We start from the raw sequence: 12466 nt of genomic DNA, 5'->3' as shown, positions 1-12466 counted from the left end.
CACAGATAATTTCCCCTTCTCAAGATCCTTAATTTAATCACAACTACTAAATCCCGTTTGCCTTGTAAGGTGAGGTGTAGTGGTGAGTTATGTGTAGTTGTGATTTAACTTAACATTTAAATGGAGATTGCTTTTAGTGAGCTCTCTTTATACTGATAACATCCCCTGTTCTTGTCATAAACCAAATAGCACACCATGGTTGTGTGTGTGAATGTGAGATGTTCTTGGGGCAGGGATTCTTATAGTCAAATATCCTTTAATATTATCTAGTACAGGGAAGTTTTAAGGCTATTTTATTTTTAAACAAACAATTATTTGGGATTTAAATTATCAAATTTGATAGACCAGCCCTACACTGGAGAATAAATCTGGTACAGAAATCCAGGTTAGTGAAGTTCTCATATTTCTTACAAAAGTTAATGAACGACTCTCCTGAGCTCTAGTTCAGTGGTGAATTTAAATCAGACTGGTAACTGAACCCATCCTTCTCTTGGAGACACTAAGGAAAAGAAGCTGGTAAGAGAATAGAAATAAGAAATGTAAAAATTGCGAAATTTAATCCAACTAATTTTCTGTTACTCCTAGTTTGTAGGTGTCTTGAAAAAATAAATGAACAACACAAAATAAGAACAAAGTCTTGCTGTCAGCAAGACTGGGTGACAGAGTAGCAGTAGAGTCTTTGTTTATTAGTGCTAAAAGCTAAATGAGTCAGGGACCTTTCAGAGAGAGTGAAAGTAAGTTTGAGATGAAGTAAGAGGATAGATCAGAGAGGTTGATAGTGGATGTGCATGAGGAGTAACAAAGAAAGACCAAAGAGGCATCACAGAATTAAAAGCATGCTTGATTTGAGTGTGGACTGAAGGGAATGTTCACAAAAAACCCTTAAACTTACTCATTTCCAAGTACCCAAGGAGTAATAAAGAATGCTCATTTCACATATTTGTAAACTTTGTTCTTTTATTTAAGATGACAGGTTTCTTTTTAAAGGTTAGCTTGGTTAAAAAAAATTGACCTGTTTATAGTAATGCTGGCTTTAAAATAAGAGTAAAGAAAATAAAGTTGCCTAAATATTTAAATTGACATATCTATTGTCTAATGTATTTTGCCAAGATAATATCTTTAGAACCTAGCACCAAATTGATTAATTTTGTTTACAAGATTTTTAAATGAAATAATCACTTATACAGTTCTTCCTAGGGACATAAAATTGGGGGTGCTAAAATAAGTAAAAAGGTGCTTTAGCTCAGTCATTTCCAATGAAAATTAGTTGGGTTGTCTTGTCTTTTTAAATATTGGTATTTTAAAAGAGATTATACAAGGGTCAATATTTTCCAAAGTATATATATTTGGTGAGGAGGATTGGCCCTGACCTAATATCTGTGCCGATCTTTCTCTATTTTGTATGTGGGACGCCGCCATAGCATGGCTTGAGGAGTGGTGTGTAGATCTGCACCTAGGATCCAAACCCACCAACCCTGGGCCGCCAAAGTGGAGCACACAAACTTAACCACTACACCACTGGGCCAGCCCCCCAAAGTATATTTTTTAGAGTACTAACCCTTGCCTATGTGCTCAATGAAATAAAGTTCCAAAGTCAAATGTTTTGGAAAAGCTGTATTTTTATGTAGCACCCTTCTCAGAGCTTCACAATTCACATTCGTATGTAAAGGTTCTGAGAAATCCTGTGATAAACTTGCTTAACATGCTTATCTCAATATTTCCCAAATTTATTTAACTATGGAAACCTCTTTTATATAACACCTATTAATATGCTACAGAACTTGTGTCCCACAGAACACAGTTAAAGAATAACTGTTATTGGGGAGATTATGAATTACTGAAAAAGAGGTATTTTTCAGTACTCCTGGTATCCACAGCAAAAGAGAGAATTTAGATACAATGTAACTCTAGTGTTTATGACAGCACTTCAATTTTTTAAAGCCGCCGAGCTCTACTAATAAAATGTGATTATCTATGTGTAAGGTGTTGTCAGAAGTCCATATTGCCCTAAGAATCCCTAAAGTATGATTTTATGTTGCACAGATGACCACCACCACCACCAGCCATCGTGGCCAGGCTGCCACTGTGGAGCTCGGCTTACCACCTCTCGCATTCTCTTAACTGGTTTCTCCAGGACGCCCCAATTGCTTTTACTACTTCTCCCCCGAGGATTCTCCCTTAATTTCCCAAAGAATGGGAAATAAGTAACGTTTGCTAACACATTTCTGAAGGCTTAGGGAGAAGATAAGTATAACATAGAGCCTGCCTCACAGTGGTTTCCACATGTGGCTGAGAGGCTCCTAGTAAATGGCCGTCAGGCCTTCCAGAGACCGCGGGTTTGTGGGAGCCTCGTCATCAGGAATCTCCAGGCACCTGCGTACCATGGAGCCCCAGTGACTGTCATCCTGGGGCAGGAAAGGAAACAGGCCTTGGGCTGGAAGGGAAGATTTCCTCTTCTTTCTGGGTCCAAAGTTTTCTACTGGGAACAACTATGTCTTTTGGCAAAATCCCCTCCACAATCTGCAACATGTGGTCTGACCCCAGAAGCCCAGACAAAGCAGTCACACTAGAGGACTTTTCCCAGTGTGATTTATTTCGTCATAAATAACTCCATGTCAGCCCCTCACAATCTGATGTAAGTGATGGTACACAGAGCAGTAGATTTGTATTCTCAGTCTTTCCCTTCAGCATGAGGTGAAGGAAAAAACAAGTCTCCATCTATATCTTTAATCTATAATCTCTTATGAGCAAATGCTTGGACCAAAAAGGCATGCACATGTGCACGGGCCTGTGCACACTTTCACTTCCAGGAACAAACCAGACTTTTTAGGCATCGGGCAGACTATCCAGAAATAGAAAAGATAAAAACAACATTTTTTGAACTATAGGATTTTATTCTGCAGAAGTGAAGATTCATCCAATTTACAACACTAACCAGAACACTTTCACTAAGGGGTCTTAAAGTCTTCAATCACACTTTAAGAAAAATTGTTCATTATTCCTGTATATTTGTGAAACCAAAGAGACCACTTTGGTAAAATTCTACATTCAAAAGAAGTCTTGAAAGGTGAATTGATAACTCTAAGGATAGCTTTTGTGTTACACTCTTGTTTAAGAAAAAGTTGAAGTCTGCCAGGCATTTCCTAGTGGTTCACTTATTCCAAAGCCACTTCCAGTAACTTAGGGGTTAGCAAAGTAAGTTTCTGGTCAACAAAAGGAGATAATATAAAGTGTACTCCTTAAAACCTTATCATAGAAGATCTTTCTCAGGATACTTTCTTAGAGCCTCTTTATTTTGCTTTTGAAATAATTTAAATAAGTTTGTGCTTATCTGGCTTTGCATTCCACAGCAGATTTGATGTCGCAATGTAGCCCAGAAATTAGAGGCATGCACAGATAGGTGGGGGTTTGAATTGTGGCAGCTCTGCTGCCTGCTAGTGATATTCCTTGGAGAAGTTACTTAATCTCTCAGCAGTTTTCTCATCTATAAAGTGGGGTACCTACCTCACAGAATTGTGGTGAGAATGTCAGAGAAGGTCTATGAATCCTAGACTTTGGGGCACAATACGCACTATCGTAATCATGGAGTAGAGGAGAGCTGCAAGAAGCAGGCCTTCTGACAACAGTAAGACGTGACTATTTTGAGCCAAATAGTGAGAAGACACCATCTGTTTAGTAATCTGTTCTAGAATTCCTAGGATCTACATCAAGTACTCTTAATTTTCATAATTCACCTTTTATCCCATTCTGAAAAATGAGGCATTAGCAGATCTCTCCTATTCTCCAAAATTCCTGAGTTCCTAAATTTCTTTGATCTCTGCAAACATATTCATTACCCTTGGTTACAATTTGTCATTGGCCTGAAAGCTCACACTCATTTAAAGTTGCAAAGTGAAGTCTCTTTCTCCAACTATTCAATTTAGTTTCCTCTTTGTTCTATGTTCAGCCCATCTTTTTCAGTTTGAAGATAATTTCTCTCAATAAATAACCTAAAGTTGAACAGTTCTGACATTCAGCTCTGAACAGTGTACTCTTCTCCAAATTCTTAGCCTTTCCTTGATTTCTTACTACAACAAATTTTTTTGCCCCAGAAAACCCTATTTTTGCTGCTTTTGGCATATTTCATGAATTTCTTCTATGTAAGCTTCTTGACAATCTCCCGACAAGTTTACTCCATTAAATTATTTTTTTGAATTTGATATTGTGCACTTCTTTTATGTGTACCTGCCTGTCTTTTTAGAAACTAAGCTCATTTGAGAGCTGACTCCCTATGTGGCTACGTAGGGTTCTTTAGATGCCTCTTGCTTTTTATATCAATGTAGCTTCAAGTGCATTGTCAGAATTTTACTTATTAGAATCTCATATTCATCCCCCTTGAATCATATTTTTAAAGTGTCTGACTGTGGAATCATAGCTGATTTTTTAAAAGGCTGATCTCCTTCCTTAAAGCCCAAGGGAGGTGTTTGATTATACCCAAGGTTACTTTCATGCTCTAATAATATCCAAGAACTCCTAGATGTCACAGTTGCCTTCTCCTAAGGTTCTCTTACTTCTACCTATCAATCAGATTTTTAAAAAATTTTTGGTTAAAATTAAGTCGAGTAATAATTCCCCTCAATGCTTTCTCAACTTCTAAGAGATCAAATTGTCATATGTGCTAATGAAGAATCTATCAGTTCTCCCTTTTCTGCAGACTTAGGTCAGGTTTTACTATCAAAAATTTAGTAACATCAGAGACATTTCCCCTTAGAACATAGAAGTTTTGCAAACTGAGTCATTAGTGAGTTATAAACCAATGTGGGTTGCAACTAGCATTGTGAAATGAAATTGAAGAGAAAAGCAAAAAAATAGAATAGAAAATAGCCGAGTGCACTGCATGAATAAGTATTGTTTTGTAAAATTTTTAGTTTTATGTATGTGTATGCATTGTGTGCTTGTGCGTGACATACAATGTATTTCATGGTGTGAGTCATGGACTAAAAACTTTCAAAAACAACCATCTTAGATGATAATACATTATTTGTATTGCCGTAATGAAAAGTATAGAACACAATTTTTTGGATTAAATCATGTTTAATATATACATACACATGTGTACATGTGTATAATAAAATTGTAGGACAAAACATAGATGTATAACTATTTTGTTGATTTTTACCACTCCATCTGTTGATAGAAGGTAGTTTAATAATGTAGCAGCTGTATTTTAGCTAAAAATAAATGATAATTCATTTTTAGGTGCCTTTTAAGAAATTCAGTCTTTGTGAAAATATATTTATTCCTAGATTTCTGAACTCTGTTTAGTGCTAGAATATCTAATAACTTGTTAACTCAAATTACTGAACATTCATAGATATCAAGCAGCACATGAAAATGTCCTACAGTATCCAATTTTGTGTTTCCAATTTTTTTCCATAAAGGGTGACTGGTGGTCACATGGTAAAGGACTGGAACATCCCTTCCAACCACCTTATGACACCAAGAGCACCCAGAGAAGTGATTTTCAAAAACCAACATGTCCATTGGTTTTGCCAGTCAAACACAGCAAGTTGCAAAAGCCTTCTTGTGGAATAGGTAAGGTTAGCAGTATAAGACCTCTTCTCCATTATCTCAGGTTATTGCTATCAAATTAAGATGTATTAGATGTGTTGGCCCTTCCTGAGAAAATTACTTCTTTACAGGAGTTGAAAATACACATACAGCAAGTGCAGCCCTTGACAAGTTTGCTCTTTATTCCTTTCTGGTGGACAGCTTATCTCCAAACACGTTTAATGTAACATAATAAAAATTGTACTGCTCATTGATAGCACCAGCCTCCAAGTCAGAAACTTAGTAGTGTTCTACTCCTTATCGTTACCACTAAATTTAAAAAATTATAACTATTGGGGCCGACCCAGTGGTGTAGTGGTTAAGTTCTTGTGCTCTGCTTTGGTGGCCCAGGGTTCGTGGGTTTGGGTTTGGATCTCGGGGGTGGACCTACACATGGCTTATCAAGCCACGCTGTGGCGGCGTCTCATATATAAAGTAGAGGAAGATTGGCACAGATGTTAGCTCAGCGACAATCTTCCTTAAATGAAAAGAGGAGGATTGGCAACAGATGTTAGCTCAGGCCCAATCTTCCTCACCAAATAAATAAATAAAATAAATAAATAAATAAAAATTATAACTATTAAAATAGTAGGCAACCGTATATGGAAGTATTTCTTGAAGTGCACTCTGAGGGACACTAGTTTTTTATGATGTTTATAGATACTGCTCAAAAAAATAGGGGCAGTGGTCAAATAAGTTTTTCAAAAACTGAATTTATAAAGTTAAACAGATTTTGTTTTTACTACAGAACTCTTAAAAACCCTTATTCTAAGCATAAGCAAAATGAATTTCCAAGAAGGGGAATAAAGAATGCTGTGTTTCCCCCACTTATTGACCACCTTACCCTTTTTCAGGAGAGCATCTCACGTGACTGGTATCCCACAAACATAATTTAGGAAATACTGTTACATAGACTATTAAAACATTTTCAGATCTAAAATTTATTTTACCTGACAATGTCATTATAATAAACTAAGACTTTAACATTTATTCCAGTTGTATCTGTTTCTTCACCCATGTCCTAATCATCTCTCCCTCTGGAGTAGGATTTAGTAAGTCCTAGTCATCTCTCCCTCTGGAGTAGGATTTAGTAAGTCTGAAATAACTGCAGGATCAAGTCAAAACAAAAATGTATTTATTGAGTATCCACTCTGGTCCTCACACCATACAAAAGATCATAAGCTAAATTTCAAATAATTTTCTGAACACAACAGTAGACAACAAGGATTACTGTTAGAGGTCAACAGTCTCTCACTTTAGCCTTGAAACTTGACCTTTAGATTGAAGATCAGGACATTAGAAAATGGTCATGTTCGGCATGCTTTCCACCTCAAGGGTGGTAGTAATGGAGAGGGATAACATTAGATAATCTGTAACAATGGCCTCTCCTTTAGAAAGGTAATGAAGTTTCTACTTCTGATTCAGGATGGTAGACTGAGCACAAACATCTAAATCCCTTGTCTCCCAAGACCCTATTAAATGACAACAAAGCAATCGACCCATAAAGGTGAAGAGAATGGAAGGAAGAACTTTCTGGAATGTGGGAAGAAATGGAAGCCTGTTAATGGATAAAAGAAAGCAAAGAAGCAAATAGCCTAGAATACCTAGAAGGAGATGCAGTGAAGAAGAGACAATCTGTCTGACACACCCCCAAAATAGCTGTAGGCTCAGTCAGCAGGCATAGCAGAAGGCAAGAAGGAAAAGGGGAGAGCTTGGAATCAGCAGGTTACTTGAAAGTCTGTCTCTTAAATAACTGCTCCAGTCATGAGTACTCTACCACATCCTAGCATTAAGACCACTGGAGCCCAATGTCTTAGCTAGAAGTCAGCTACCATACCAGTTACTGTAGTAATTCAAGCTGGTCTCCTGTCTTATTCTTAATTTATGAATGAACATCCAAAGGTTAGAATTATGCCAATTTTTTTTTTTAAGGTTTGGAGGAATTCAAGGAAATATCACAGAGCATAAAACAAAACAAAAACCTAGAAAATATGAGAGAATAAAAGCAGAATGGAGAATCAGTCTGGGAGGTCCAACTTTTCTGGAGCTCTAGAAAAGAGAAGAGTAAAAAGGAAGGCAAGATAATTATCAAAATATAAGATTTATTGAGCACATACTATCTGCCAGGCACTTTGTAGAACTTCCTAAATATTTACTCATTTAATTCTCACACCAACTCTATGCAATATAATAGTATAGTAATACTATTAATATTCTCATTTTTCAGATAAGAAAGCAAGCACAGAGTTTAAATAGCTTGCCCAAGGCTACACAGTAAATAATTGATATTTGAACCCTGATACTCTGACTCTAGTACCTTTAATAATAACCAGTACTCTACATGGCCTCTAGAATAAGAAGAAGAAGAAAGTTTCCCAAAATAAAAGAGAAGCATTGAAAAGGTCTACTGAGTGCTCCCAAGTAGGAAGGGCAAAAAGATACCTACTCATCATTATGAAATTGCAAAACGACAATTATAAAGAGAAGATTCTAAAAGTTTCCATAAAGAGAAAGAAAAATAAGTCACCATCTGAGGAATAAGAATCAGTATTGAATCAAGCAGCATTGATACAAGAGCATGATGGATTATTGTCTTCAAAGTTCTCAGGGGAAATAATTTTTAACCTAGAAAAGAGAATTTATTTGACCTGGACACTAGAATCTTTTTTTTTTCCAAGTGGCACTGGGCATTGGACTCACTGAGAAATAAATATAGTCCTAGCACAATATTTGGCCCTTAAGTGAACAAAATTCATTAATTATATTATAAATGCTATTTAGTAGTTTTCAACTTTTAGCACTAATCTGTACACGTAATATGGAAAATTTAAATATTGTTACAGAACAGAATTATGTTATCAGCCTTAACAATAAAATTGACAGAGGATGGGAAGCAAAAGAGAAATGTGCTAATATCATTATTTAACATAGGGTACTCAAGAGATGCTACCCAAAGTAGATGAAACAAGGAACAGAACTTTAAGGTTGAAGTCAAAGGAACTAATAGAAGAACCAATTTCTCTCTCCAGCACTGGCCTGTTCGCTGAACTTCAAGCTCACATATCCAACCATCTACTTAACATCTCTTCTCCTTTTCAAACTTAATGTGGCTGGACTAGAACATTTAATTACCCCCACCTGAACCTATCCCCCCACCAGTCTTCCCCATCTCGATAAACGCCACTTCTTCCTTCCAGGTGCTCAAGTTTTGACAACCTAGAAGTCATTCCAAAACTCGCTACCCTCTACATCCAATCCATCCGTAAGTCTTGACATCTCTATCTCCAAAGTATATCCCAAATCTTCTTACCAATGTATAGCAGCCACTATTATCCTGCTTCCTTTCTTTCTCCTCCAGAATGTTTCTACACCGTCATCAGAAGGATCTTTTACAAACACAAATGATATCACTCTTTTCCTGTAGGTCCTCCAGTTACTCTCACTGTTCGTAGAATAAGTTTCAAATTCCTCACCATAGCCTACAAAGCCCTATTGATCTACTGAATCTACCTACTTTATCTCCTATTGCTCATGCAATCATGATATGGGGATTTAGAGAAGGGGCTTCTAATTCAGGTCAAGGAGGCAGAGAATGCTCTCTGAAAGTCATGCTTTGTTTTCAAACTGATTTATGCCTGTGTACTTGTTATTGTATTTCTATAACTTAACTACATATTCTTATTGATGTAAATGATCCATAATCAATCTATAAATCAAAATTAGGTGACTTTATTATGAGTCAGTTTGAGGACCATAGCCCAGGAGAACTTTTCCACCAAAGAAAGAAGCTCTCCAAAGAAGTGGCGTGTACAGAGTGGTTACATACAGTCTTGGAACAAAGAGCATAAATGGCATGTGACAGGAATATGCCTTTTACTGCTGTCACGAGAAGCTTAGCTAGCACAGCAGGTCAATGGTCACAAGGTGAGCACAGCAGGTGGGTGGTCAGCAGGTCAGTAGACACGAAATGAGTTAAAGCAGGTCAGTAATTAATCCTTAGTTTCTGGGAAGAAATGCTTATCCTTAAAGAAATGCTGACATGGGGGAGGCAACATCCCTATCTTCAAGGGCATCATTCTTGGCTTTGGGACATTGTAAATGTTTAAAGCAGATGTACAATGCATGCTCAATAGGCCACGTCAGGCCTTTCTGGAAAAACAAGGTCAGGCTGAATTAGTTTTAAACCAAATGGCTTCCTCATATACTCCAATATATCCTATTGCTTTCCATTTATTCATCATTCTTATAAATTAAAATCTGACTATGAAAGAAAGACAGTTGTTTCTATAAAACATTCCAAGTTGAACGCTTTGGAAAGACTTCCTGAAAGATCAATCACTAACTTTAAAAAATGCTAATTGGTGTGGGCAAATTAACTATAAAAGAGCTGGAGTGAATTTTTTAAATCTTGAAGGATTCTGCACTCATTTTGCTTCAAATATGTCTTTAAGTTTTCATTCTTTGTTAAAGAAACAGAAGCTAGAGAGGATGCATTTGAGGTGTGGTTTGTGCAAGAAACACAAAGTGGAATTCCAATCAATGGATACTTCCTCAAGGAAAATGTCTTGGCACTCCAATAAAAATCTGGCGAATGAACTGGTTAAAATAAAAAGCTAAGTATGGTATATATAATTATCTATGACTCTTTGCTTTAACTGACCCTTTTGGTTAACTAATCAGTCAGGTCCCAGTCCTTTCTCCTAAGGAGCAGTCGCTTCTACTCTAATTCATTAAGGGATGTGGTGGAAGATGAGACCAGAGATAGGCGTGGTTCTAGGACTAGGAGGCAGAGCCCAGCCATTTCATAAGGGATTCCCCAAAATCAGTGTCTGTAGGTCTGTTCTGTTGAGCTAGTCAATTTTCCCAGAGAAAAATCCTCCAAACCTCTACCTGGAGTGGGTACACACAAATCTGAGAGTCTCTCAAACAGTCCTCTATTTGCAACTTCACCTGGTACCACATCCATGCTCCCCGCCTCAGAGGTATCTAATACCTCCAATTTCTGAGCCTTACTGGAAAACTGTGGCATGAACTGGCTTGATTTTTACCAAACCCCATCCCCACAAGCACTTAGCTTCCAGTGTTCTGTGGTCTACTCAAGTCAGTTGCCACTTATCCATCTGCTTCCAGCTTCCAAATTCATTAATATCTTCACTCACATTTAGTTCTCTTTTTTTCTTAAGGATTTAAGCCGTTTAATTTCTTTACTATCATTGTAGTAGGGTTTGGGGAGGGAATGGGGGAAATGCACATGTTGAATTTGCCATCTTTAACTGGAAATTATGGTAACCTTGTCACCATCAACACTTAACACCCCTTGGAATTTAATATTGATTCAGCACATATAGTTGTTTGATCCTAAGCCCATCATGTAAATTTCATCATTTTGTTTTGCTCAATTTATGAAGTGGGAATAATAATCTCTACTTTGCAGGATTGTTATGAGAAATAAATGAAATAACATGTAAAGTGCCTACCACAGTGCTTGGTACATAGTAGACCACAAATGGTAGCTATTTCTATTATTAATTATTACACTGTACTAAGTTAGGTGTTGACTTGGAATTTAGCTTTGGAAACCTGGCATGAAGGTCTCTTTCCTCCTCCTCCTCCCCTTCTTCTCTCTCTCTCTCTGTTCTTTTATTGGTATTTCTTATTGCCAAGTTCATTATTGTATCCCAGATGCTAGTACAATGCCCAGACACAACAAACATTTATTGATTAGTTTAATAATAATTACATATTATTCAACAGATTATTTAAGTTAGTCATAATATAATTTAAACTAACATACACACCGCAGTATAGGCCTGCAATTTATTTATTTTAGATGGTGTTTGGGTACTAGATAAAAATGATTTTAAAAATAAAATATTTTAGTGTAACATTTTAGAATATGTATATCAACTAGTCTGTAGATGCCAGATTTTATATATGTATAGACATAGAAAATGTGTATACAAACATGCATTTATACCAATTAAAAGTCATCTCATAGTCATTCTGTTCCATCAGCCCACTTAATTACGCCTGGTCTTTGGCATTTCAGCAATGTCATCTTGTGCTGACAATGAAAGTGCCCTTTATGTCTTGTTCCACCACATAATTTCCTGGCTGCCATCCATGGTCAGTTTAACAAATGGCTATGCTCCATCATATCTGAGTCCCTTTGAGAATAAGTGATTTATATAATAAAACTTTATAAATTGGAAAGGCTGATCTAATGTCTGAGGGAGGTATTTCATACTTAAATGAAACTTTGGCTGTTTATCAACTACTTGGTATCTTAACGTTCTTTTGAATTGCAAATTCAGATACAGTGGTAAAAATAATTTTCTAAAATAGGTTTTAGTTTGTGTTGCTGCTTTGGCACCAAGGTGTAACATAACAGTAATTTCTTGCTATAGTTATGTTCACATTTCTTTTTTTATTGTATTTTGAAAATCTGTGCTATTATTTTTACATTAATAATCTATTTTTTGTGTGTGAGGAAGATCAGCCCTGAGCTAACATCCGATGCCAATCCTCCTCTTTTTTGTTTTTTGGACATCTGTGTCCATCTTCCTCTACTTTATATGGGACGCCGCCACAATGTGACTTGACAAGCGGTGTGTCGGTGCGCACCCGGGATCCGAACCTGCGAACACTCAGGCTGCTGAAGCGGAGCGCATGCACTTAACCGCTGCACCACTGGGCTGGCCCTTAATAATCTTTTTATATAAGATCAAAATACTATTTAGAAGAATGGAGTTTCTAATAGGAAAATATTACTGATGAATGTTTTTTAAGTGGACACAAATAAAAAGTTATGAAAAGAAAATTTTTCAAAGTAAAAGCTGCTAGGTTCCCACCAATATGAGGATCAAGTTGTGTGTTT

The 12466-nt window shown here is 36.7% G+C and overlaps 1 protein-coding gene across 1 annotated transcript in view; it reads left to right on the top strand.

Annotated features, from left to right (window-relative positions):
- C12H2orf73 (chromosome 12 C2orf73 homolog) overlaps nucleotides 1-12466 on the top strand; it is a 29060-nt gene that overhangs the window by 4776 nt on the left and 11818 nt on the right. The window contains exon 3 of the mRNA XM_058550662.1: nucleotides 5421-5574. Coding sequence (XP_058406645.1) covers nucleotides 5421-5574 — 154 coding nt within the window. The remainder of the gene's footprint in view (nucleotides 1-5420; nucleotides 5575-12466) is intronic.

This window comes from Diceros bicornis, chromosome 12 (assembly GCF_020826845.1).
Source record: "Diceros bicornis minor isolate mBicDic1 chromosome 12, mDicBic1.mat.cur, whole genome shotgun sequence".
NCBI lineage: Eukaryota > Metazoa > Chordata > Mammalia > Perissodactyla > Rhinocerotidae > Diceros > Diceros bicornis.
This window is presented reverse-complemented; position numbering and strand designations above follow the sequence as displayed.